Genomic DNA, 26898 nt, shown 5'->3' with positions numbered 1-26898 from the left:
TCAAACAGGTTCCAGTGCACACACAAGAACATGCATGATTTGCTCAAAAAACATTCATGTGAAAAACGACATTTTCTCCCAAATCAATGAAAGTTTGCCTCACGAATCCCGTCCTGTGAGTGCATCTTGTAAAAATCCTAAAGTAGTCTAGAAAAGCTGATGTTTTTGGTGACAGCAATTGATGATTGGTGGGTTTATGTAGAAGCTTGGCAAAAAGCATTTTTTGTCTTGATGTTTGGTGCTTTTTGTCGTTCCAGAGGAAGAAGATAGGCTCACATTCTGCTTTTATTTACCTTTGTGTCCTCATCTGGAAATTTTTGGGGTACATTTTTATTGTTTTGTTGCGGCAGTGTTTTTTGTTCCATTTAACTGTAGGGAAAAATCTTTGCGACTAAAGCTTTCTGGTCTACTCATTACAGGAGCGATTAAACAACGGCAACCAGATGATGAAGGTGCTGTATCTGAGTCAGATCAGGAAGCGTATCCTGCTACTTGTAATGATGGAAACCAGTATTATCTTTTTATGTAGGGGAGCGAACCCCTAACCTCAAAAAACGACCTAGAGAGGGTTGGGCGCTACCAGGCTGTGCTAGCCCAAGACACACCGCTAGAAGTTGCACCCTGACAGTTGGATTTGTAACCATAGGTCACGCCCACTATGTGACTTGGAACAGCCTTTTAAATGGACAGTATGTATTACTTAGCGCCTCCTAGTGGTAAAGAAAAAGTACAAAAATACATGAATTATCATATCAACATGAATTATTAAAATACAGGCAGGTTGAGAAATCTGTATAGAAGAAAAAGTAAAGGAAATAAGAGAGAAAAAACAAATAGAGGAAGAAAAAAGAAGGCTAAAAGACTCAAAAGTATACAAGAAGACTGATGAAAAGGAAGGAAACGTATGAAGGAATAAAAAAGAAAAGATGCTAAAAAAAGAAGAAGAAAGCTTGGGAAGAAATGAAAGAGAAAAAAAGCAGGTCCTCTCACAATATAACTTCCTCACAGATGCCTACCATGTCATTGGGCTGCCATATAAGTTCCTGCTGAGCCTTTCTTGTACTCAGGTTGCATTTGATAGGAGCTTCTCTGCTTTAAAATGGTTCAAAACTAGGCAGAGAAGCTCACTGTCTTCATGCGGATGTACTGTACATTCAAAAGGAAATTCTGAAGTCTATAAACAATGACATTGTCATCAACAAAGTCACAGCGACCAGTGCGTTTCTTGGGAGGATTTTGATGTTTTAAGTAATCTACTTAAAATGGGTGAAGTGAAGCCTCTTATAAAAGTTAAGTTTAAAGCTTAAAAGTTGGGACAGCAAATGCAATTTCGATTTCAAATGACTGACACTGAACATAGGTAAAGATGTTTTCATGTATATCAGAATATTTCTATAATTTTCTGATGAATTAAAACAGTGTAGTGTTTTCTGTTAACTTATCGACATATACCTGAATTTCTTCCCAATAAAAATGCGTCATAAGAACTCGCTGCCAGTCATTCAAATACCTCCTTCATAGCAAAGTAACCCGGCTTTGGGTAGAAAATTCCCGGGCTGAAAAGGGGGCCCACTCCAGCTCTGTATACGAACGTCTTTACCTACAAATGCACGTTTATATGGTAGTTTGTGTATTTTTGCTTATTATTCTAATCAATGTTTTGTTTTTTCCTAGTAAGGTTTTTTTCACCACTAGGTGGCGCTAATTATTCGGAGTAGCTAAATAATACACAGCGTCTCTGTAAGATAGAAAGGTTGGCAAACAAGAAAAAAAAGCAGCGGCTTTTGATTGCAATTGATGGGCATGCCTAATATATTAAAGTGCAGCTAAACGTTCATCAAAAACTTGAATAGACTTATTTTTCATTTCCTTGCTGGGTTGAACTTGAAAATAACAAAATTGTGAGCCCTTTTGGGCTCATGTTTGGTAGATGGAAGCAAATCTGAATAGGTTGAACCGAATTTTGAAATGACCCCAACAAAATGTCACAAAAGAACATTTGAGGAGGGCACATAAAAAAACCCTCTGTCCCAGAACTTCTCAAAGGTAAGCTCAGCTGGGCAGAAGCCAAGGCTCCACAAAGTCCCAATGCTTCCACAAAACGAAGAGCAGAACGGTGAACAGTACGGTCGATCCCACCCTCGCTCGCGTCTTCATCAGGGGAGTGATGAAGTTGGCCAGCGTGGACACAAAGACGAGCAGAACGGCCATGAGCGCCAGGATCACGTTGATGAGTTTGCCCAGGAGCGCTCGAGCGTTGGCGTTCTCGACGCCTTCCAACTGGACCACCTGCTGCTGCTGCTGCTGCAGCTCCAGCTTGGTGATTCGGGTCAGGCACGACTCCACCGCCTCCTGAAAGAGCAACATGCACGGTAATGTCTTTGCTTGGTTATCAATTTTTAATCATTGATGGATCTTCTTTTTTTTGACTCGTCCTCAATCTATCCACGAAAGATCCGAAAAGCGCGCTGCGTTTGTACCTTCGAGAACTTGTCCAACCATCAGTCATCCATCGCTACCGCGTTTCCTCCCATCAACCGTTTATTCATCAATGTTTCTAATCTAATCAACATTAATAATCCACCCATCTATCATTCTGTCAGTCAATATCATCACATCACACCAGAATGGTAAAATGGCCCAAGACTGTTAATATAATCCTGAAACGCACAGGGAGCCAATGCAGCGATTTTAAAACTGGTGTAATTGGATCCTTCCCCTCGGCCCCTGTATGCACACGTGCTGCTGAAATTGGCAGTAGCTGCAAGCTGGCAATATTCTTTTTTGAGTCATTGCTGTCATGGGCTTTTTGGAGAAATTTACAGTTTTGTGACCCAATGCGGCAGCATGACGGCGCAGTGGTTAGCACGTGTGCGGCACAGTTTTGAGGTCATGAGATCGAACCTCCTGTGTGAAGTTTGCATGTTCTCCCCGTGCTTGCGTGGGTTTCCTCCGGGCACTCCGGTTTCCTACCACATTCAAAAAACATGAATGTCAGGTTAAGTGTTCCCTGTCCCCTGCCCACTGCCCGAAGATAGCTGGGATGGGCTCCAGCACCCCGCAACCCTGCTGAGGATAAGCGGTGCAGATAATGGATGGATGGTGACCCAATGCTCAATATATTGCACCCTGGTCCTCCTGGAAGGGGGATGACCACTTGTGAGGCCCCATCTCAAGGTTTATTTTCCTCATACTGAGGTTTTGAGTGCCTGCATGTTGGTTTAGGATCAGGGGATGATGATTAAGGACTGTAAGAATAAATGTGACTTGACGCGATTTGGGAAACCAGAGAGCAGGGCTTTACAATCATCTAAAAGTAAGGATATAAAAGCATGCATCAGCACTTCTGTGATTGCCTGAGAGAGAAATGGGCGGACACTGGTGAATACTCTTCAGATGATAAAACCCATTTTTAGTTAAATATTTGATGTGTGAGAAAATTTTTTACTCAGGGTAAAAAATAACGCCCACATTTTAACACAATGTGAAGGTCTTAAATCTTTTTTTTGCTAAAGTTTCTCCCTAACTTTCAGGACGGATGACCATCCAACTTCTTACTGTCAATCATCCATCCTTCCATCAATCCATCGAGACAATAGAATTAGGTCTTAACCCGGGTAGAGCCTTTTTTTTATTGAAAAGTGTCCCGCTTTTTGATAAATCAGCTTTGTTAGGTTGATGGATCGAATGATTGGTTGATTTATTAATGAATCCTTTCCCCCTTACCTGAATGTCTCTTGCTCTCTCGTAGGACTGATAGGCCACTTTCTCCTCCATGCTGGCCAGTTCCTGTTTGAGATTGCTCATTTCGTTCTGATGAAGCTCTGTCAGGTCACTCAGCTGTTCTTCCAATCTTTCATACCTAATGAAACATTTGACAATACATTATCAAATCCACTGGTAATCTTGTCATTTTCACAATTAAAACCAATAAAAACAAGAGCTGTTTTTAATCGGGTTTTTAATAAGTTGTTTTTGTTATGGGATTTGCCAAATGAAGACCAAAACAAGGCCATACTTATCAAGAGTTAATGGATTGGTTAAAGAAACAGTGTGTAATATATGACCTTTAGATGTCGTTACATGGTGTAGTGCAACCGAAAACGAGTGCTAAAAAGAACAAGGAAGAATACAATCTTCGGAGACTCAGAGTGACCTAAATGACTGTTTTACTTCTTTTTTGCCAAGACTTTTCGAGGGTTTTTTCCATGGCAGCAAGATGGCGGACCATTATTTCAGTTCCCTTTAGTTGAGGCTTATCTTTTGTAAAATAAATACAAATTACTCGACTTACCAGTATTCGAACAAATACATAAAAGTTCATGTATTTTTTGTTATTATTTAAACCAATATTGGATTTTTAAATTGATGAAGTATTTTATACCACTAAATAATACACAATATTCCTTCAAGAGTCTAGTTCATTTTTTTTTTCGGGGGCGGGGGGGTACCTGTATCTCTCCTCTTGCAGGCATTGTGTCATATAGGAGTAGTCGCTCTGCAGTTGTCCTTTCATGTCCTCAATGGTGTCCTCCATGTGCGATTGGCCAGCTTTGATCTCCTGCAAGCCCTCCAGGAGCGAGTCCCACGAGCTGTGCACATGATGATGGTGGTGATGGTGCCCGTCCAGCCGGGGGCTCCCCAACGAAGGCCCCAACATGCCTCCGCCCACCCCACCCGAGTTGCTGCCCGGAGCCGAACCGGAGGTGGCGCTGGAGCACTCGTCGTCGCTGCCGTACTTTGGGCTGGACACCAGGGTGGCGCTCCCGCTCAGAGCCCGTGGGGTGGGGGTGTCGTCCGGGTGGCCCCCGACTCCGTCCTCCAGGGTGTCCTTGAGGTGGGCGATGTTATCGGCGCTGCCGAATTTGTTCCTGATGAGGCTGGCGAATTCTCTGGGTTTGGAGACCACGGCGGTGTGAGTCAGTGCCGATACCCCGCCTTTGACCCCTTCCACTACGCCACCTCCAAAACCACTTATCCCCGCTCGGACGTTGGCCCCCACGTCTTTTAGTCCTTGTTGCATGTCCCGCAGGACATCCTTGGGCTGCCGGGCCGGTCCATTCTGGTCAGTGAAAAGCACAATAATAGTATCTGATATTATTATTGTCCCACGTGCTCCAGTTGTCTTTGGGGGCAAAGTGCTCTGCATATTGCTGGGTCCTAAGCCCATCTATACTGAGCTCTGGCTCATCTCTTAAGAGCAGACTGATGCTTTACAGGAAAAAAAATCATAGACCAGATTATGAGGGTGCTGCATCTGAGTCAGATCAAGAGGCTAGCGCAGGTTAGCGCCTCACATGGCTGCAAGGCCGCTATTGGGAAATGTGGAGCACATTGTAAAGCGCTTTGGGAAGTCATTGACTTGAAAAGCGCTATATAAATGCAGATCATTTAATTTCATTTTATTCTCCCTGCTACAGGTGACCATGGTAACCAGTGCTATCTGTTCCATGTAGGGGAGCAAACCCCAACCCCCCAAAAAACGGCTTGTAGAGGGATGGGCCCAGCGTGATTTTACTTGCCCAAGACACACCACAGGAAGTAGTGCCCCAACAACCAGACGGTTAAAAGATCCGTGAACAAGTCACATTTATTTGTCTGGCACTTTATCACAAAAAGTCTCAAAGGCCTGCACTGTGCAGATGCCTTTTTGTGTCACTTATTGGTTAAACAATCCCCAATGAGGAAATAAACGCAAAGACATAAACACTGGTGTAATGACGGCAAGAGATGTGAACTGAAAAATCGTATTTTGCCAAATAATATAACAACTTACCTGTTCTATCTCCTTTAGTTTCTTGTGATAGTGCTCTAGCTTCTTGTGCAAGTGTGCGATGGTCTGCGCCGACTTTTGGTTCTTCTTCTCAAAGACCTGCTTGATCCTCGAGGCCTGCTGCTTGTCTGCGTTGTGGGCAAGCTTCAGATACTCGGCCACGTTGTCGTCCCGAGCCTCCTGCTCCACGCGGATCTGCTCGGTCACCTTGAGGATCTTCTGCTGCAGGTGCTCCAGCGCCGCCCGAGTCCGCTGGGGCTCGACACAACCTGCCCCGCCTTCTGCAGCCCCGCCGGCCGGCACGCCGCCGGTTGAAGACCCCGCCGCGCCGCCATCTGCACTGATGTTGCTGTCAGAGCCTCCATGGCTGGCGGTGGACGGGAGGCTGAGAGTTGTCACCTCGCTCTTGTCCAGCTGGGGAAGATCAGAAAGATTGAGGAAATTCATGCTGGTCATCCGTACCCCATTAAAATGAATGGTGTTGAGGTTGTATTTCGAAAGGGGGTCACGTAAATACATTAAGGACATTTAAGACCTTACAATTGCCACAATGTTGACCCTTAAGGCCACTCAATCGGGGAGATTGTTAGCCAAGGTCTATCAGATATTAGAAGACTCAAGCAAACCTGGTAGGTTGCTGTGACTTGTCCTTGCTTGTCTGTTTCTGTTCTTAAAGAACGCTCACACACATTATCCACTATTTAGTTAAGACTATTGGGTCATACATTGGTATATTGGTGAGACTGAGTTGACCCTTCTGCATGGATGGGCAGCCAAGTATAAGATTAGAGACTGTTAAATGAGGCAGGCTTTTACCGCATCATGCGGTAAAATCTGTGTATTCGATCTTGTCGGCATCCAGTAATGCTTGCAATACCACCTTTTATTCAATTATATTTGTTTCTGTAAAATGAAAAGAGGGAACTATAAATTTATCATGCTGTTAATATTGGACAACGGCAAAAGAGATGTCATAGGATTCCAGTTCCTTATTCTATTATTGCGCACTGGTCTTTTGACTATTATATCGTTGTCGGTATCGGCCAATCATTTTGTTGTTTGCTGTTGCTGTTGATTTCCAGACCTCTTAGGGCCGATCTGCTTTTTGTAACCTTGAAGATTTAATAAAAAAGGGGGGCTTTTGGGAGGGCTTCAAAATGAGGATGGATATTTCCTTATCAGAAGACTTCTCTCCCTGTCCTTCCAAGTTCAAAATCCATTGATGTCTCTTAAAGATTAAACTTAACAAATGGAATAACATTAATTCTCACTTGTGATGCGGTCCCCTCAATTGTCAATTGATGTAATAACTATCTATCGTGCACCTGGGCCATACACAACTTTCTTAGACGAATTTGCTGAACTTTTGTCTGAACTAGTAACCTATGCAGACAAAATTATAATTATGGGAGACTTTAACATTCATATGAACTCCCCACACAGTTCACTTACTATTGCGTTTAGTTCTCTAATTGATGCATTTGGTTTTACTCAACTGGTTGACTTGCCAACCCATAAAAATGGGAACACGCTAGACTTGATTCTGACTCGAGGAGTTTTAACCTCAAACATTATGGTGCTACCGTGTACTACTGTTATCTCTGATCATTATTTAGTGACATTTGAGGTGCTAACTAAATGTAGAGTTAATAAAGATGAGGGATTTAGCGGACGCAATATAAGCACTGGCACAGTTTCTGAGCTCTTTGAACTCCTTCCTGGAGCAGTTGCGTCCTTTCCTAAATACAATGGCTCGATTGACTCACTCATGAATGAGTTCAATACCACCCTGACTAGTGTGCTGGATTCAATAGCGCCCATAAAACTAAAATCACGTCCTAAAAGACGCACACCTTGGTTTACTGATGAAACTAGAACCCTTAAAAAAGAATGCAGGAAATGGGAGAGAAAATGGCGCGCTACCAAGCTTGAGGTTTTCCATCAAACCTGGTGTGACAGCTTGTTAAAGTATAAAGCGGCCCTTGCCTCTGCAAAATCGGCCTACCTTTCGAAGGTGATTGCGTCTCAAAAGAACAACCCCAAAGCCCTTTTTGACACTGTAGCATCGCTTACAAGGCAACAGCCTATCGCAGACAGTTCGACACACTCTGCTCAGGAGTTAATGGTCTTCTTCACTAAGAAGATTCAATGCATACAGGAAGAAATTGCAAAAGATATTGTTAGTACCACACGTATTAAAGGACTGAAATTTACAGATGCACGACAGGGTGGCTGCCCTGGGAAAATGGCCGGTTTTAGTGAACTGTCACTTGATGATCTCAAACAAGTGGTGAATGCGGCCAAACCGACAACTTGCCAGTTCGACCCGCTCCCAGGTTCACTTATTAAAAGTCTTTTTAGCGTCCTTGGGCCTTCAGTTCTAAATATTATAAATACATCACTCTCCTCAGGTGTAGTTCCAGCAGCTTTTAAGTCCGCCGTTATTAAACCCACACTGAAACGACCCAACCTTGATCCAGAAATATTAAGTAATTACAGACCTGTGTCAAACCTACCTTTCCTCTCTAAAGTACTCGAAAGAGTAGTGGCACAGCAGCTGAATGCTTTCATATCCGAGAATAACCTTTTTGAATCCATGCAATCAGGATTCAGGGCTAACCACTCTACTGAGACAGCTCTGATCAAGGTAACAAATGATCTCCTAATGTCAATGGATTCTGGCGCTTCATCACTTTTGCTGCTGCTGGATCTTAGTGCTGCTTTTGACACAGTGCGCCACAATATCCTACTAGAACGGTTGGAAAAATGGATTGGTCTCTCAGGAGCTGTCCTCTCGTGGTTCAAATCCTACCTCTCAGATAGGACGCACTGTGTTAAATATGGTGAAACGACATCTGAGCCCTTTAATGTTACCTGCGGTGTTCCGCAGGGTTCAGTGCTCGGCCCCCTACTTTTCAACATTTACATGCTTCCATTAGGTGATATTATTCGCAAGTACAATATCAGCTTCCATTGCTATGCAGACGACACTCAACTATATCTTCCGTTGGAGGAATCTTCCACACTAAACTGTGGAAATTTGGAGGCCTGTCTCACTGAGATAAAAGAGTGGATGTCACTCAATTTCTTGCGTCTTAACTCTGAAAAGACTGAAATGTTAGTCATTGGTCCTTCTAAATGCCGGGACTTATTCTCAAAAACTGCTGTGAACATTGACAAATGTCACATCACACAGAGTGACTCAGTTAAAAATTTAGGTGTCATATTTGACCCTGATCTATCCTTTGAGATGCATGTAAAGCAAATTACTAGAACTGCCTTCTTCCATCTTCGCAACATTGCTAAAATCCGTTCAATACTGTCTCAGTCTGATGCGGAAACAATAATTCATGCATTTGTTACCTCCCGTCTCGATTACTGCAATGCACTACTCTCCGGTCTCCCGAAGTCCAGAATCAAGTCTCTTCAGCTAGTACAAAATGCCGCAGCGAGGCTCTTAACCAGGACAAAAAAGTACGATCACATAACACCGATTTTGGCTAACCTGCATTGGCTCCCAGTTAGCCAAAGATGTGACTTCAAAGTTCTCTTAGTATTGTACAAAATCATACATGGACATGCTCCCTCTTATCTTTCAGATCTGATCTGCCACTATGTCCCGGTCCGAAGCCTACGATCTGAGAGTGCTGGTCTTCTGATGATCCCGAGAGCAAAAAAGTCTTCTGCTGGTTCGAGAGCGTTCTCCATCCGGGCACCGGTGCTGTGGAATGCTCTTCCCCCTGAGATTCGATCTGCAACCTCAGTGGAAATGTTTAAATCTAAACTTAAAACTCACTTCTACTCCATTGCATATGAATAACCTACTCCTCTTGTCGGTTGAAAATAGTTTGTGTAATATAGTGTAACAATCTGTGAAGCCCTTTGAGACTCTTCGTGATTTAGGGCTATACAAATAAAAATGACTTGACTTGACTTGACTAACACAGCCCCTCCCCTCATGAAAGTATTTTACTTCTGTTGATGTCAGTTAATCTGGAGAAGAGGATAAAGAATATATACAGTACATCCAAGTATTGCTCTCGACTGAATATCTATTGCAACACTACCACATACAGTAATCCCTGGCGACCTTTCACTTCGTACTTCACTTCGCTGCCTCAGTGCATTGGGGTTAAAAGATGTTCCATGATCCATTATCCCGGATCGCATATTGCTCCGAGCGAGGGTCAGAAGAGAGCAATTTTGTCGTGCCTGGCGTTTCTTTTGTGTCTGTCCACTAAAAAGAAAACTACACTCGTGCCACCCTGATACATTATCCCCGGTATTTTTCCAGGAGGCACTTTGGTCAGATCGGGCAGTTCTATTTACCCTGATTTTTTCTCCTAAAATAAACTGCACTCATGTTCGCGATCCATTATCTCCCATCGCATATTGCTGCGAGCAGGGACCTAAAATGAACTGCACTGGTTTGGCGTTGATCCTTGATCCCTACGCAACTATTGCCAAGAGCAGGGGAGAGTGAATTTGGGTCATTCGTGGCAGCTCCTTTTTTTTCACTCTTACTACCTAAAATGATCAGTTTTAGGTTGGATCTGTGCAGCCCTGACCCATTATCCTCGGTTGAAATAAATAATCTGCTATCTTTCTGCTAAGGTTACACTCCAAACCCCAAAACCTAGTGAAAGGCTGGGCAAAACAATGCAAAGAAAAATGCTCTTCGGTCACTTCGAGTCTCCGTATTTTGTATACTTCCTTGTGCTTTGCAGCACTTTCTTTCAGTTGCACTACACAAGTGGTCACATTTTAGTGTTTTTAAGGTTGATCACGCATTGGTATTTTATATCATGTCACAATACATGTATTTAAAATAATACCCACATTTTGCTTGTTTTGTATGAAATGAACCACTGGATTTTTATGAATTATTTAGTTTTTGCATTTAACTGAGAAATCACAACCCAACGTAGATAAACTGAGGGCAGGGATGCCTCTATGGTGGAGGAATTTTAAGGTTTAGAGACACCCATTCATATTGAGAAAGACCAATTATCTATATAAGTTTATCAGAATAGCAAAAGGGTATGTCTGCTAATATCTTTTGCATGTTTGAATAAGTCGAAATGTTTTTTGGCACAAACTCCTGTACCCTTTTGAGAAAAATGTTTACTGATACTGAAACTCTAGTGGACACTCAAAATAAAAAGAGAAGACATCAATGGATTCTGAACTTGCAAAGAGAACTGGAAGAGAAGCCATCAGATGAGGAATTCCAACATCCCGGGAGCCCTTTCCTTTTATTACATATCGTAGGTTACAAAAGCAGATCCACCCAAAAGGGTGTGGGAATCAAAGAACAGCAACATGATAGGCCGATATGTAATAGTCAAACCAATGATCGGTGTGCAAAATAATGAAGAGGTATCCAATGAAATCTCCTTTACAGGTGTACAATATTAAGAACAGAAGACACTTATCACTTACAAACCGGGGTTCCTTACAAAAACCCGAGTGATGTATTTTTGCAATGATTGATTCAAGAAGGGATTCCCTGCCCGGGTATATGGGCGGCTCGGCAGATGGCGCCTATTTTAATGCCGCCGTGCCCTCGCCCGCCTGACGTCAAAACAGTGTAATCAGAGCCTACAAACACGAGCTCAGGCAGAAACATGACACCGAACATCTCGGATGTCGTGCTCTAATTTCTCCGGACGTTTCAGCAGGGGGATTTATCAGCGTTTTAACTGACGTGTGATAGCTCCGATGGCTCCCAGGGGCCATTAGCAATCACCCCCACCTCCCCGCGTCAAAGTAGGTTACAAACACATAACAGGGAACAAAAACAAACCCGTTGAGAAGGGAAAAAGCAGGATAGGAAAATGCTAGTGATGTGTGATACTGGCATGACGGTAAAGACCCAACAATGCAGCACAGGATGACGCCGTGACCTGTTTCCAGAAGATAGCGAGTGGATGCGAGTGACACAAGGCAGACAGTGGGCGGAGGGTGGATGAGGACATGAGGATGAGGAATCGAATAAGAAACGTTACCATACTGCTTCAATCCAATTTATGCCGGTTGCGTTCCAGGCCTGTTCCCATGTTGCCCCTCCTCCACCTCCTCACCTCGACCACCTTACCCTAAATCCCCCCCACCCCACCCCACTCCACCTGGAGTATATTCGCCCTCAGCCACGATCACCTCAGCGTTTCCAATGCGGCTCCATTGTTGACGTCCGTCGTCGACATCCACAGCCTCCTTTCGGTTCCCTCTCTCTCTCTCACTCTCCTCCCTGGCAGCCCCCTCCCATCCTCTCTTATGGTGAGAATGCAAAAGCTGCCTGTCCTGCCCTGTAACGGAGGTGGGAGAATAGGAGCAGATGATGGCGGGGGATGAGAGAGAATGGGGGGGGGGCTTCCGCCAGTGTTGGAGTGGAGGTGTGGGCGGGGCTGAGAGAGCACAGAAGGGCCTGCGGCGAGGGGGCTGGGGATGGTTGGAAGGGGTGGGCTGCAGCCAGCACTGCGGTAGCAATCCAAACAGGGTTGGACAGGACAGCACATTATGTCTCGTGGTTTTATAGGTATTCCCGAACTGATTTTTTTCCAATTGGGCACAGAATAAGTAATGTTCTTCCTTACAATTAAGTAAATATGTTGCAAAATATTCTACGCACCCAGGGATTCCTGAGATGTAGTAACAAATAGGGCTGCAACAATGTATTAATAACACATATTAAAATCAATAATTACAGTAAAAGCAATGTTCCCTCCTCACTGCGCAATGCCCAGACCTTCTCAGCGCACAGGAAAATCTATCATGCCCATAAAATTCAGGGCTTGAAATAGCGAAATAATTCAATAGAAGATTATACAGAATTAGATTAATCGAATAGAATATACCTTTATTGTCATTGTTACAACATGGGTTGAATAAATTGGACGTGGCATTCCAGGTCCACATTTTACAGTGAGGATAAAGAAAACAAAGAGATAAAGGAACAGAGAAGATGTTGTGCTGTCTTTGATTGCATAGGTTTTGTTTTCCTCCAGAGGGGGGTGCACAAGGGGGTGAGGGACAGACAGAGATGGCTGGATCCAACTAGATGTTTGATCTTACTGTACACACGGTTCAATGTTTTTCCCTAATTGCTCAGTCCACGTATTGAATGAATTTGGGAAGTACAGTCCTTAAGCATGCCCGATTAAAGTCGCCGGCGACGATAAAATTACAGCTTTACTTTAATAAAAATGTATCACCGACACAATAAAATATTGAGAGGCCCGTGTGGTTTACTTTAATTATCGCCTGCAGTTACACTACCTGGCTACGTGACCTACCTTTCTTACGAGTCTACGTCAATGTTGCCACGCAATTTTCTGTCGTTCACTTTTGGCTCAGCACATTTAAAGAGCCGACTATTTTCGGCCCCAAACGGCTCTTCGGATTGCTTTTGTTGTTTTTCTCCTTTCTATACAATTACCAATTATTATGCAACATTATGAACAAAATGACTTAAAGGGGGGAAAATAAAGCAAAAAGAAGAATAGACATAAAAACAGAAACAAGTGTAAGAAAGGAAACAATAAAAGGAAAATGCACGAAAAGGGAGAAAAAAACAGGAATGACAAGTAAAAGCAGGGAAAAAAAGAGGAGAAAATATGGTAATCAAATCAATGGAAAAATGAAACTAGAGAACAAAAGAAGACAAAGCTTAGAACTTACCACACCACAGCGGATAAAACAAGGAAATCACTCAACAGAAGGAAAATGACCTCTTTGATTTAAGATATTTTTGGGAGGACAACTCTTCAGCCTCCAGTAGCAAAATACCTTTCAAATAGCTAAATACGTTGGCATCCATGATCACTTCCGCTAACAATGCAGTGCTCGTGTCTTTCAAGTCCTCTTCCAGGCAAGCGGGATATGATGGCGATCAAACAAGAGACGCTTAAAAGTCACAGGAGACGCATAGAGGTCGCATTTGGTTGAAAATGCGAACAGTCTCACTACATCGAATTTCACCCAAAAAAGTCTTGAAGGCTCGAACCTGTGACCTCCCATTCTTGGAAGCAGTTGCCCAACCCCTAAGGCCACCAAGCTGTTCACTCTGCTAGCCCCTGGGAAGAGGTACTGCAGTGTGCGGTGCAGGACCACCAGGTTCTGCAACAGCTTTGTCCCCCTGGCCATTAGACTGTTAAATGGTCAATCACACACACAGTAAGCCTACACAGCTGCTAATCTTTACATCTGTTTGTTTTGTTTTTTTGCACTACTGGCAGTTCTCTTATACCTAGGCACTCCTTTGCACATCTGTTCTCCTCTGCACTGTCGTGCTCCAGTGTTACTGTATAGTGACTTGTTTACCTGACTGCCCATTTTGCACATCTGGTTAGCTGCTCCTCTTGCACTCTTTGCACTACTGTATAATACTATACATAGCTAAAATTATTTAGCACTTCAATACTCTAACTCAGTACAACATTTATTTATATCTGTACATTCAAGGAAACTGTGCGGGTCAGATGTATCGACATTTCGTTCTGTATACACGTGTACAAGAATGACAATAAAGTATATCTGAATCTGATCTACGTCCATAGCTCTGCATGAGAGACCGTGGTGAACCCAACAATTTGAAAAAAATTCAAACTTATGTGCACGACAACGCGGTACCCCGAACGTAATTAAAAACAAATTCAGTAAAGATTTCTTTTGAAGTACAGAAAACACAACAGCCTCACCATCTCCATAAAGACCATTTTATTATTATTCTGAAATCTTTAACAAAAACTATGTACAATAAATAGAACATGATCTTTCTTTTGCAGCTTCACACAAACAGTATGCGGCGGGTTCCGTGCACGAGCTTCAATAAACAGGAAGTCCGGTCACATTTATGCTCGACATTTTCAAGTTGTTAGCATGACCTTTTACCACATCCGTTTAAATTAGCCCTAGCAGCAGGAATACAAACATAAGACATAAATAAGATTGAGGGAAACAAATATTTTTTTTAGAGCAGAGAACCATTAGTGTTAGAAATTGCACATGTGAAAGCAAAGGAAAAGTATAGATACTTCACAAGGTTAGAGATTTCAGGCTTGGGATTGTCAACTAGAAGAAACACGAGGTGCATGTGCAATACTGCAGTGTGTTTATAATAAGGCTACTTTACAGTGGTAGTCTATTAACCAACTTAACATTCCTCTGAACAATTTGTGGGCTGCTTCTACCCAAAAAAAAGGCAGAAGATAGGATAAACCGTGGTGCTCGTGTCCGGTCTAACCAAAGCAAATGTACATCACTAAAGCTTTAAGCATATTTACTGTATCGTTCACTAGAATGCATAAAGTATAAACACAAAATAAGTGCTTAGTGGGGTCGAAAGAATAACAACACATTAAAATGGATTTTCTCATCACACTGAAGAACAATGAAGTAAAAAAGATTTTTTTTAAAGAAAACATTTCGTCAAAACAGGACCTTGCATCTGGCCTCGTTGATTGATTTGGTCGAGGCAGATTGATGTAAACCCTGATGGTGTATTTCAAGTAAACGGTCATCCTACATTTCTGTGCAATGTGGCAGAGACATTTCAACTGCCTGCAGAACGTAACACACAGAAAGATTATTTCAGTCAACACTTAAGGACGTCCGCTCGATCCAAATGAGTATAAATCAACCGGGGCAAAGATTAACCGTAATCTCCGCAGATCAAATGTTAATATCTTCCCATCCCCAGCCCCGCTTTACAACGTATACAGTACACAAATTAACCTTTAAAGACGCCACAGTTGAGGTCCCTTATGTTGTCTTCCTAAGAGCGACTGTGCAGTGTCTGTCTAACTTGGAAATTCCTGAGTGTTTTTGTTGGAATATCGCCATTTCTTTCAGGAATGTGTCATTGATGGGATACAAACAAAAAAGGGGGGTGAAAATCACATGTTGGATTTGATCTCGATGACTCTTCTCTTTGCCTGATAGAAATCTGTTGGGAGAGGAGGGAGATTACAGGGTTAATCTCAGAAATTTGTATAATTTTTTTGATTCAAAATGTCAAAAGAGATAGTCTGTCTCTTACTAAACTCTTATAATTGTGCGCTATGAAACATGTGCAGTCTCTTCAAGGTTTCTTCATTTTCCTCATGTTGAGGTTTTTCCTTGCCATCATGTAGGTTTTAGATCAGGGGATGGTGTCATAATAGTCTGTGGTTTGCAATAATCTGTGGTCTGTGCAGCCTTTTGAGACTCTTTGTGATTAAGGGCTATACAAATAAACATGACTTGACTTGTGTGCAGACGGAATATTGTCAAAAAAATGCACTATTCTTCTGTATCAGTAGATGGCAGGAAATCTCCAAGTATGTAGTAAGACACAGACAGCAGTTTCTCACCTTTGACTTGGAGTCAAGGCACATTTTTCATTAAAATTATATCGAGCCACACAATGTTTAAAAAAGTGTTTAAAAATTAATTCCAGGCATCAGTTTCATTTAATTGTAGAGCTTAAATTATTTTGGTGCTTTAATTGACGGTATAATTTATGGTCACCGTGACTCAGGAGGTAACACTGGTTATTCATTTTTCTGTAATTTTGGAATACTTAAATAACCAAAATATTTAAAATGGGCAAAACTTCTACATCATTATAACAAAATAACAGTGACTAAAGAAAATAACCGTAACAGGATAAGTATGTGCAATATTTGACTTTATTAAGTATATTAAAATCTTAAACAGTTTAAACAAAAAAAATGAGATATTAAACATCTTCTACCACCGCATGGGCAGGTAATTGCTGGATTTAAGGTGTCGTCACTTGGTTAGGTCACGTGTGTGCAAAGGGTCAATAGAGTGCAAATATTACTCAGTGTCCCTTTAAAAGGGTATAGGAAAAATGTTCAACAACCATGTTCAAAACGAGCTCAATAACATGTAGATTCAGTAAATGATGTCACGCGCTAAAAATGTACCTGTGATGTTGGTTTGTCTCCTTTTGAGTCCTCCATTCTCCTTTTTCCTTGGCGTTTTCTCCACATTGAAAGGACGTCTCTCCGACTTGTTCTCAGGGACATTCTCCTTCTCGTTTTCCGACGACTCTGCCCTGGTTCTCTTGGTGCAGACGGTCTCCAGTGGGGTTTTTGAAGTGGTAGCTTTGCCCAGTCCACAGGAGCGGTAGACCAGCGGCATCCGGGCGCCCGGCACTACCTCCCACTGGAAATCGCCTCCAGAAAGCGGCCGGTCCGACATGAAGTCAAAACCCCAACGTTGGCTTGCCTCCTCCAGGTCTTTCTTCAGGGCAGCCTGGCAGTCCTTTCGCAACTGGGCTCTGTCAATGGGGCCAAACAGGTTCCGCCGAGTGGGGCCTTTTCTCTGTGGGGTCAGGATCTGCTTGACGCCTGCCATCATTCTACACTACAAAAAGAGAACAATTTCATTATAAACAAGAGTAACGCGTCATTCCCGACGAAAAGGCCTCGATGCCTGCGATTGATTCCGTGTTGTTGACTTTAAAATTGATAGAAAAGCCTAAAAAAAAAAAATTTTATAGCTCTAAATATTTTATGTATCCTGTGTTTTTAGTGATAATGTGTTTTGCAGTTTATTATTGTATGTTATAGTTTATTTGATGTTGCACTGAAAAGTAAATATCTTTCGTCGATTTTTGCTGTGTGTTATTTAGAGATTTTGAGTTGTTTCAACGTGGTTGATTTTAGTTGCTTAGTATAAAAAGTTTCACAGTTTAAACGAGTTAAAACTTCCAAATAAATAATATTATAAAAATACATGCCAATATAGTTTAGTGGAATTTTTTTTTTTTATTATTAATTCATTTTGTGCATAATCTTACATGATTTTAGGCAATAATACATTTAAAAAGGAACCCCAAAAAAACTTTTCCCCTAGCTTTTATTTTACTCAGTTTTCCCTCGTTTCTTTTTGTTTCCACAACCCCCAAGCTTTTTAATTATTTTTCTTCCTCTGTTTTGTTTTTCTTCCCTTTTATTTCCTCTTTTCCTTTTAATTAGTCTCCTCATTCATTCCCCCCAAGCTTTTTACTTATTTTTTTCTGCAACTTTTAATATTATTCTTTTTTTTTACATTTTTCTTTTTTATAGCTTTGAATCTTTATTTTTCTTCTTCCTTAAAGAGAAAACTATTTTCCCTTTTTTTCAATTTCTTCAGCTTTTTTCTTTTCCTTTTTTTTCTCTTCTTGCCCCTTGTCCTTTATTTCCCGCCTTTTTAAAGTATTTTGTGCATAATGTTGCCTAATAATTGGTAATATACGGATTAAAACAAGGGTTTCCAACTGACTGAGTTTAACACTATCTGGTAAAAACAAAGTAACAACATAGCATTTTAGAAATACATATCAAACCGCTAGTTAGTAACCAAAAGTAATTTTCCGCTTGAAAGGGCAGGGGACACCTAGATTAAAGGCATAAAAAAAAAAACACCTGAAGAGCCGTTTAGGGTTTTCTATTAAAAAAAAAAATACCCGGGATTACAGTTACTAATAAACAAAATAATGACAACATATGCCTCGACCAAAGCTCCAAGGGTTGTTAATTGAAAATTAAGTGAGCTTGAATCTGTGCCCTCAAAAAGAACAAGTTCTTACCATAGTTCAGGTGCTTCCTCTGTGAATACAACAGAGCATCTGAGGTTGTTATTACTGGGATGCTATTTATAAGAATAAGGCATGACTCATTGTTCTCAAGGTCCTCCCAAATGAACGTGACTTGTACATGCCCAGACACAATCTCACTTAAGACTTGCCAGGGCAAGTTCTCATGCATAAGTGGCTCAAATGCAAATGGAGGAGAAAAAAGCCACCACTAGGAGGTGCTCTTTTGAAGGCCAACTGCCTCTAAGGGGGTGAGTGGAAAGGCCCACTTGTAAAGATCAGACACAGGACATGCGAGGACAAGTAAATTGAGCAGAAAAAGCTAAACCGTGATGATGAAGATCATGATAAGGCGTTTGTCCAAAATGGGATACAAACATGAGACCTAAACTCTAAAAACTACACAGGAAGGCATCTACTACATCTCGTGAGAAGAGGGAGTAATTACATCCGAACAGGATGGGTGGAGCAGGTCTTATAGATTAAGATACTTTAAATAACCTTAACATGCACTCTTGCATACCGTGCAGTAGATACACAAATTGATTATTTCATTGCACATGAAAATAGGTCATGGAAAAAATAGCTTCCTCTCATGACTGTATTCTGAAAAGTTTGTTTTTATTTTTCTTATTATTATTATTCTTGTTCTTGTCCTTCAACCTGTCTTGTGACCGAGAGGTCGCAGGTTCATGGCTCCATGCCCTTACAAACTGTCGTATTTTCCCTTACAAAATAATCTTACACTATATATATTTTTTTCAAATGTGTTTATTTATGTACCGGTAGTTTAACATGTTATAATGTACATGTGTTTTGTTATATATTTGTAATTAACATTTTGTTGTGAGGTACTTTGACATGAATGAGGTTTATTATAAAAAAAGTTCAAGCATTAAGTAGCTTGGACGTTCTCTGTAGAAGGAAAAAATACATGCAAATATAATTAAGTAGAATGATACATTTTCTCATTCAAATTATGAATTCATTTTCTGCATTGAATTATTGTTGGTAATATACTGATTAAAGGGGTAACCACAAACCTGTCTTTTTTCATTTTCTGCTTTTATACTTTTTTTCTTAACTTCTTTATACAACATAATAATTTGTAATATAATGCATCAAAGCAAGTGAGCCGTTTGAGAGCCCGCTCTCTTTAATGGGTCGAGCTGAAAAAGCCGGTTCTCTAAAAGGAGACGGACTTCCTTTCACTACACAAATACCACATGAAATCCGATATTTTCTAGACCACATGTATTTCAAATTTACTCAACCAACCCCGCCTCAGATCAGAATGACTTGCAAACTCGTTTAACTTGATTTGCCGTTTCATGATAGTCTGTGTATACCGGATGGTACCCATAATTGACAAGTTTGCGTTTTTTCTGTACAGATTTTCTTGTACATCATACACGTCTTAAAATGCATAATAAACGTACTTTGTACAGCGAAAACGTACAGGTTGACAGGTATGCATATACTATTTCCCCATTCACTCTTGCTAAGGTGAATCTTGTGAAAATGTAACTAATTCAAGTATGAGAATATCAATAATATTCAAGAATTACCACAACAACCTAAAAAAGGGCCAATTTTCAAGTTTTAAATGATAACTACCATTACATGGCCTCCGTGTTCACGTGGAGCGGAAATGACGTATACGGAATGGGCGGAGACCAAAGAGAAATTCAAGGCTGCGGCGGGAGATGGAAAGCCCGCCCACTTACTACGCCGGTACACGTGAGTCTGAAACTCGTGGCCACCAAAGCAATGAGCTGTCAACTAAGTTCACAACACTCCCATCGTCCAAAAACATGAACAAATAAGTATTTTCTTTATAGTCAAAACACACACAAAAGCACGGATTACTATACTACATAAAGTACGTAAAGTAATCAAAACGGACTGTTTTTTTTTTCCTTTTTTTTAAAAACAGCACCAACTTCAACTGAAATTCACAAACAAACCAACTAAAAGAAATAGCTTTACTTACGTTTTAAGTCGAAAGTAGTAAGCCTTTTTGGTGTCAGTGGGACTTATTTGTCCTGATGAGGATGTGTAGCAATGGAACGTCAAGTCTTCTCAAGTTTTCTTCACTTGGTGGTCAGTTGGGGCATTTATGAAGTCTGGTGGGCGGAGCCTCCAGTATCTCGTGCAGGGGCGTGGCCTGTCCGCTCTCACACGTGGCTTGATTGCGGTAAATACATGAGCACACGTGATACTTGGAACACTGACTCGAGGAAATTCCAGTACAGGAGAGCCTCTCGAAACAAGGGGAAACAAAGGCTTCGACATTTTCCATTCGGAGACCTACTTTTGCTCAATTTTAGCGCAAAAGGTCACCTAGTTTTACTTGCTTTTCTAAAATAACACTTGTTCTATGCAGTCACCATGTTAATACCAGGTTAATTATTGTAAGTTTAAAGAAGGGAGAGAGAAAGAGAAAAACAAAGAGTGAAAGAAAGAAGGAAAAAGGGATAACGAAGCAGAGAAAGAAAGAACGAAAGAAAGAAGAGAGATATATTAAGAAAGAGAAAGAAAAAAAGAAGGAAAAAGAGAGATTTAAAGAAGAAAGAAAGAAAGACAGAAAGAAAAGTGAGTGAGAGAGAGAGAGATAGAGTAAGGAAAGAAAAGGAGGGAGAAAGGGGAGAACGAGAAAGAAAGAGGAGTAAAAGGAGAGTAAGTAAGAAAGAGAAAATGAGCAAAAGGTAGGAAGTAGGGTTAAATAGACTTAGTTGATCACAAAAAAATGACTAGAAAATCACAATGACCCAGCACTGGTGAGCTATTCTCAGAACAGTTTTTAGTTTTTTTTAATCAATTTCCAGCTAGCTAATTCATCAGTGCATTTTTTTGCTGTGCGGCCTTTTATGATTTAAAGGTGGGGTGAAATATTTTCTCAATTAAGTGTGTGTTAACTATCCCTGACTGAATTCCAAAGAGCACTCACGCTTTCTTTTTCCAGTACGCCCATTTGCTTTGATCTTACTTTTAGCAAAGCTGTTCAGGGCGGAACACATTAGCTAGGAGGAATTACTACTCAATTCTAACCTTGGGAATTGAGTAGTCATAGATTGCCTTCCATTCCATTTTCTAGATGCAAATTTTCAACATCTTTGAACTCTACAAGTCAATTCAGGTCAAGTTGTTTATATGTAAAGCCCTTAATCACAAGAAGTCTCAATGTGTAGCTGTACAGACTATAATGACACCTTCCTTTAGACCAGGGCTCAGCAACCTTTTTGGTGCAGAGTGCCACTTTCAAATGTCCTTGTAAATCAGTGTGCCACACCAAGATCGATGGCTCGCTCAACATTTTTTAAATATCCAACAGAGCTGTCATTTTACACCAGTTCAAATATACAACATGGATATACATTTTAATCGTATAAATCAGTGTTTTTCAAGCCTTTTTGAACCAAGGTACACTTTTATTTATAAAAAAGTTCCGAGGCACACTGTCCGTCAAAAATGTTTGAAAATGAAGTTAGGTCAAATTTTTCACTGTACTACCTCATAAGCAGATAATTAGTTTATGAAAAGAAGAAAATAATACTTAGAATAAAAAAAAAAATGATGTGCTTTATGTTTTTATTTTTTACAGTGCAATCTTAAACCGCTTTGTTGAACAAATTAAGTTATTAAATGTACTGTGCTACCTCAAGAGCAGATAATTAGTACATAAAAATTATATAAAAATCTACTGCCACCTACTGATATGGATGACTATTACAGTTCCTCGTCTGAAGAGTGCAAAAATACTGAATAATGGCCTGATTTTTTTGGAAAGATAAAATAGGGCAAATTCCAGCGGCACACTAGACATGGTCTCACGGCACACGGGTTGAAAAACACTGGTATAACTGACCAATTTATCTTCCACTATTCATGTTCATCAATCAACTAAAAATGAATGTGAATAACTAGTGGAAAGGCCTGTAGCCATTCATGACTTCAACTTTTTGCCACAAGAATTAACCAGAGTCAACCATTCTTCATCAAAAATGAACTACAATAAAAAAAACAAGTGATATGGACAGCTACCATACTATTTATCAATGATATCTTGTTGCAGAAAATATCAAAACCTGAAATAACAGCGGCAAAGCAGAAGGCACGCGTGTGCACACACACACGCGCACGCACACGCGCACACACACACGCTTCTTAAAAATATTAGCTATCAGTAAATGGTTTTCTGTGCATTGCTATGCAGTGAACAATGTGATAGCTTGTGTTTTTAGCAGTTACAAAAGGTTTTCAGGGCCTGTTTTTGTTTGCCGCGCATTTTAATGTCTCCATCTTGAATTCATGTTCATGTTTCGTCTCGTAATGACGTTTAACACTTCCCGTGCGAGGTACGGCATTATGCACAAAACAGCACAGTCATTAGTGGCACAAAGCCTCATTCGTCTGTCCACGCTGGCTGGAAAGAACGAGATGCTTTCGCTTGAGGAGCCGTCATGATTCGTTCATTTATCGCGCGCGTGTTTCGTTGGCTGCGTTAAGACACAGAGCTCTCCTCTGCGAGGCGCAGCGCAGACACACACTCACACATTAAACAGAAAAGGAGGGGCGCAACCGTAAACACGGCGCACGACTGAAAATGTCTAAATTTCAGTAAAAATGCGCTTTAAACAAAAAACATTATTATTTGTATTATTTTGCAGTGCCACTGGTTAACCCCTCGCGTGCCACTGCTTGCACGCGTGTCATAGGTTGCTGACCCCTGCTCTAAACTGAAACAAGCATGGAGGCAAGTAAAAACTAAAAACCTCCGCATATGGAAAATGAAGAAACCTTGAGAAGGGGCCTCACACAAAGTAATCCCCCTTCTGGGATGACCAGGCTGCAATGGATGTAGCAAGCATATCAACAGACAATACACAGGTATCATCAACATGAAGCATTTCTTCTTGGCTCTTGGGATAACTAGTAGTATCTTAAAACTCACAATCGCATCATTGATCTTTTTTTTCATAACTGCTCAAACTACAGGCTTGAAAAATTATCCACGGAATGATCAAAAGAAGATGCTACACTTGTATCCGTAATCTGATGCACCTGATTGGCTAAAAGAAACCCTAATGTCATTTCTTCTTACCAGCCTTAAAGGTAGAAAAGCGCTTCAGTGCTCCTGGCAATTGAAGTAGAAGCGGGATTTTGCACCTCCGTCCTCAAGCCGGTAAAATAGTGGATTTTATCTCCGAGCTATACATGAAAAGAGCAACAGTTGACCCGACCCCGTCTACCGTTTTAAATGTTTTTTTTCTCATATTTACCTTAAATTCATGATTTTCTGGTAAAACTAGGTATTTGTTATTATTTAATTATTGAAGATGTGTGAGTTTTCCAGTTACATACTTTTCATCTTTTTAATCATCAAAATCATGGTTTTACTCAATGTACGCATTTGGCGATAATTACTGAACCTTATGAGTATCCATCCATCCATTATCTGCACCGCTTATCCTCTGTAGGGCTGCGGGGGTGCTGGAGCCCATCCAGCTATCTTCGGGCAGTGGGCAGGGGACACCCTGAACTGGTTGCCAGCCAGTCGCAGAGCACACAGGGACGGACAATTCGCTCGCTCATTCACACCTAGGGACAATTTAGGCCAGCCAATAACCCTGACATGCATGCTTTTGGAATATGGGAGGAAACCGGAGTGCCTGGAGGAAACCCGTGCAAGCACAGGGAGAACATGCAAACCTCACACAGGAGGTTCGCTTATGAGTATCCATATATTAAAATGTAGAATGGAACAACAGAGACTAATGCACAAAGTAATAAAACCTGCAGGCCCGGGATGTCATATTTGGCTCACCACACCTATTTTTTAATTAATCTGCTATGACAAATATTAAAACTTACCGATTAATGCAAAAAATGTCCCATCGCTAGCATGCTACGCTACATTAGCCTAAGTAAACGGAAATGAATCTTTCCGTTTACTTAAAGATTCATTTCCGTTTACTTAGGATTCATTTCTAAATGACTCGTAAGTCATTAACTTTCTGTCTTTCCACGCCAGACCGGCTACCTAATGTGCATGACTCCCCATTTCTCGTAAAATAAAGACTTGTGTGATATGTCACGCGATTGGGTCCTGATCCTGTTCTAGTTCCCGACACCTCCATGATTTCTGAGTGGGAGCAATAGCAAAATAGCAGGGTGTTCAAATATTTATTTTCTTCACTGTATATATAAAATAAAAAAAAAATAAAAACCTGGCTGTCTAAAGTAGATGGTTAGAATCATATGCGATGGTTGGAGCAGTTTATTCACGCACAAAGACTTAGTTTTGCTTCAAAATAAAGCATTAAAATACTATTAAAACACTTGTCTGGTGTCAGGATATTTTTTTAGTTTAAATTAAATTTTAGGACATTTCAAAAATTAAAAAATGGTAGGTGTTTGTAAATGTAGAAAAGCGATAGGAAATCATATTTGGCTCACCATTTTTTCCGTATAGTTAATATGCCGGCAGCACGGCGGCGCAGTTCATGTCATGGGAACCTGTCGTGGGTTCAAATCCAGCTCCAGACTTTCTGTGCGGAGTTTGTATGTTCTCCCCGTGCTTGCGTGGGTTTCCTCCAGGCACTCCGGTTTCCTCCCACAATCCAAAGACATGCATTTCAGGTGAATTGGCCGGTCCAAATTGTCCCTAGGTGTGAATGAGCGATTGAGTTGTCTGTCCCTGTGTGCCCTGCGATTGGCTGGCAACCAGTTCAGGGTGTCCCCTGCCCACTGCCCGATGATTGCTGGGATGGGCTCCAGCCCCCCGCGACCCTACTGAGGATAAGCGGTACGGCTAATGAGATGAGTTAATATGCCGATTATTTCAATAAAAATGTTGTACAAATTAGAGCATGGTTTGCTTATCAGGGTTCCTACAGCTTAAGACAAGTTAAATTCAAGATTCTTTAATGCCTTTTGAAAACAAAATCAAGACCAAGTTGAGAAAAAACAAAAACACACATTAAAACAAAAAAAAACTAATATTTCTTGCACACAATACGTACTTTTTGTACACATTACCCAGCACAGCTATTACCCAGGCGAAAAACATTTGTCAGACATCCAAATCTCATTAAGTTTACGCTTTCGTAAGTGTAGTTTTAATCACTTTTATAAGCGAATCAAAATTAGAAAATGATTTGACGCGTCGACTCTGCGTGGCCTCACATGAAACGACATCCATGAGTCCTGATGTTACATAACAGTGGGTGAATAACGCCTTTAACTCAAATATCTGAGTGGGTTCCAATGAATTCCAGGAGCGCGTGTCGTCCCTGTAGAGACCCGTGAGTCACGGCCCACGGTGACGTCACCAGCGCGCGGGAATTTGAAAGGCTGACTACACGTGTTATGCCATTTCACGTGGGACTTTAGCGTGAACTTTCCAGCCGTGGAAGTCGGGGGCGGGAAGGCAAAAACGCGATTGGACAGTGGGATGAACTTTAAGTGGGGAAAGTGCCCGTAGGGAGCGCCATTCTAATCATAGAGCAAAACGGAATTTCTCAAACTGTGATTGATTTCATTTTCACATATGTTGTACTGTAAAAACAACCCCATTTTACGTATTTGGAGGGTTACAGCTACTTTTTCCTAGTGGAAGGTGGTTCGGATAAGAATTTTGATATTTATTTTGTGACTTATTTATTGCACTTTAGTACACAGAAACGAGGTAATAATTTCATCAGTGCTGCATGTTGTGCATATAGCATATATGACGATAAGGTTGAATTTGGGGACAGAGGCCATTTGCAGCACATTGAATTCTATATGCAGCACTGCGGGGCAATGGTTAGCGCGTGTGCGGAACAGTTCTGAGGTCATGGAGTTTGTATGTTCTCCCCATGCTTGCGTGGGTTTCCACCGGGCACTCCCACATTCCAAATACATGCATGTCAGGTTAATTGACCAGTCCAAATTGTCCCTTGGTGTGAATGAGCGAGCTCTGTCTCTGTGTACCCTGTGACTGGCTGGCGACCGGTTCAGGGTGTACCCTGCCCACTGCCCGAAGATGACTGGGATGAGCTCCAGCGCCCCGCGACCCTACTGGGGATAAGCGGTGCAGATAATGGATGGATGAATTCAGTATACCTGCAGACTTAAGTTTAAACTTACTGCACATTGGGAAGAAAGTACTCAATGTTTGTGTCATTTAGCAAATTACTTTGACATCAAACTAATTATTTTTATTATACTTTGTTTTTGGTATGAGTAGATAGGTGCCACGTTTTGTTTGCAAGGTTTATTATCACTTTAGGGGAAATGCAAACATTAAAAAGGAGAAGAATTCGGTATGAATTGATTGTAGAAGTTTCAAGGAACTCCAAAGTGTCACTCTTTGGTTGTCGCTGCTTTAACAACTAGAAGGAGTTTAATTTTTAAGGGTTATAATATTGAATGTTAGAAAACGGGACTAGAAGCACCCAGAATGCGTTAGAAAGAGAAACAACTACACTACAAGCAAACAATGATACTCCTGGTTGAACATTGCACCATCTTTGTAATACAAAGAGAAACCAAA

The 26898-nt window shown here is 41.2% G+C and overlaps 2 protein-coding genes across 2 annotated transcripts; both read right to left on the bottom strand.

The window, feature by feature from the left end:
- Positions 1-272: 272 nt before the first annotated feature.
- On the bottom strand, positions 273-14481 carry tmcc2 (transmembrane and coiled-coil domain family 2). The gene is made up of 6 exons (XM_088337341.1): positions 14473-14481; positions 11933-12250; positions 5777-6187; positions 4452-5062; positions 3727-3862; positions 273-2352 (listed from the first exon to the last, which is right to left on the bottom strand). The coding sequence occupies exons 1-6, from the start codon at positions 14479-14481 to the stop codon at positions 2053-2055; spliced, it is 1785 nt and encodes a 594-aa protein (XP_088193467.1). The 3' UTR covers positions 273-2052.
- On the bottom strand, positions 14475-20515 carry cdkn1a (cyclin dependent kinase inhibitor 1A). The gene is made up of 3 exons (XM_088337166.1): positions 20353-20515; positions 16705-17146; positions 14475-15719 (listed from the first exon to the last, which is right to left on the bottom strand). The coding sequence occupies exons 2-3, from the start codon at positions 17138-17140 to the stop codon at positions 15670-15672; spliced, it is 486 nt and encodes a 161-aa protein (XP_088193292.1). The 5' UTR covers positions 17141-17146; positions 20353-20515; the 3' UTR covers positions 14475-15669.
- Between the last annotated feature and the right edge of the window lie 6383 nt (positions 20516-26898).

Source organism: Urocampus carinirostris, chromosome 6 (assembly GCF_059441175.1).
Source record: "Urocampus carinirostris isolate Australia breed hairy pipefish chromosome 6, RoL_Ucar_1.0, whole genome shotgun sequence".
Classification (NCBI taxonomy): domain Eukaryota; kingdom Metazoa; phylum Chordata; class Actinopteri; order Syngnathiformes; family Syngnathidae; genus Urocampus; species Urocampus carinirostris.
Note: the sequence above shows the minus strand (reverse complement) of the source record. Positions and strands in the feature narration are given on the sequence as shown.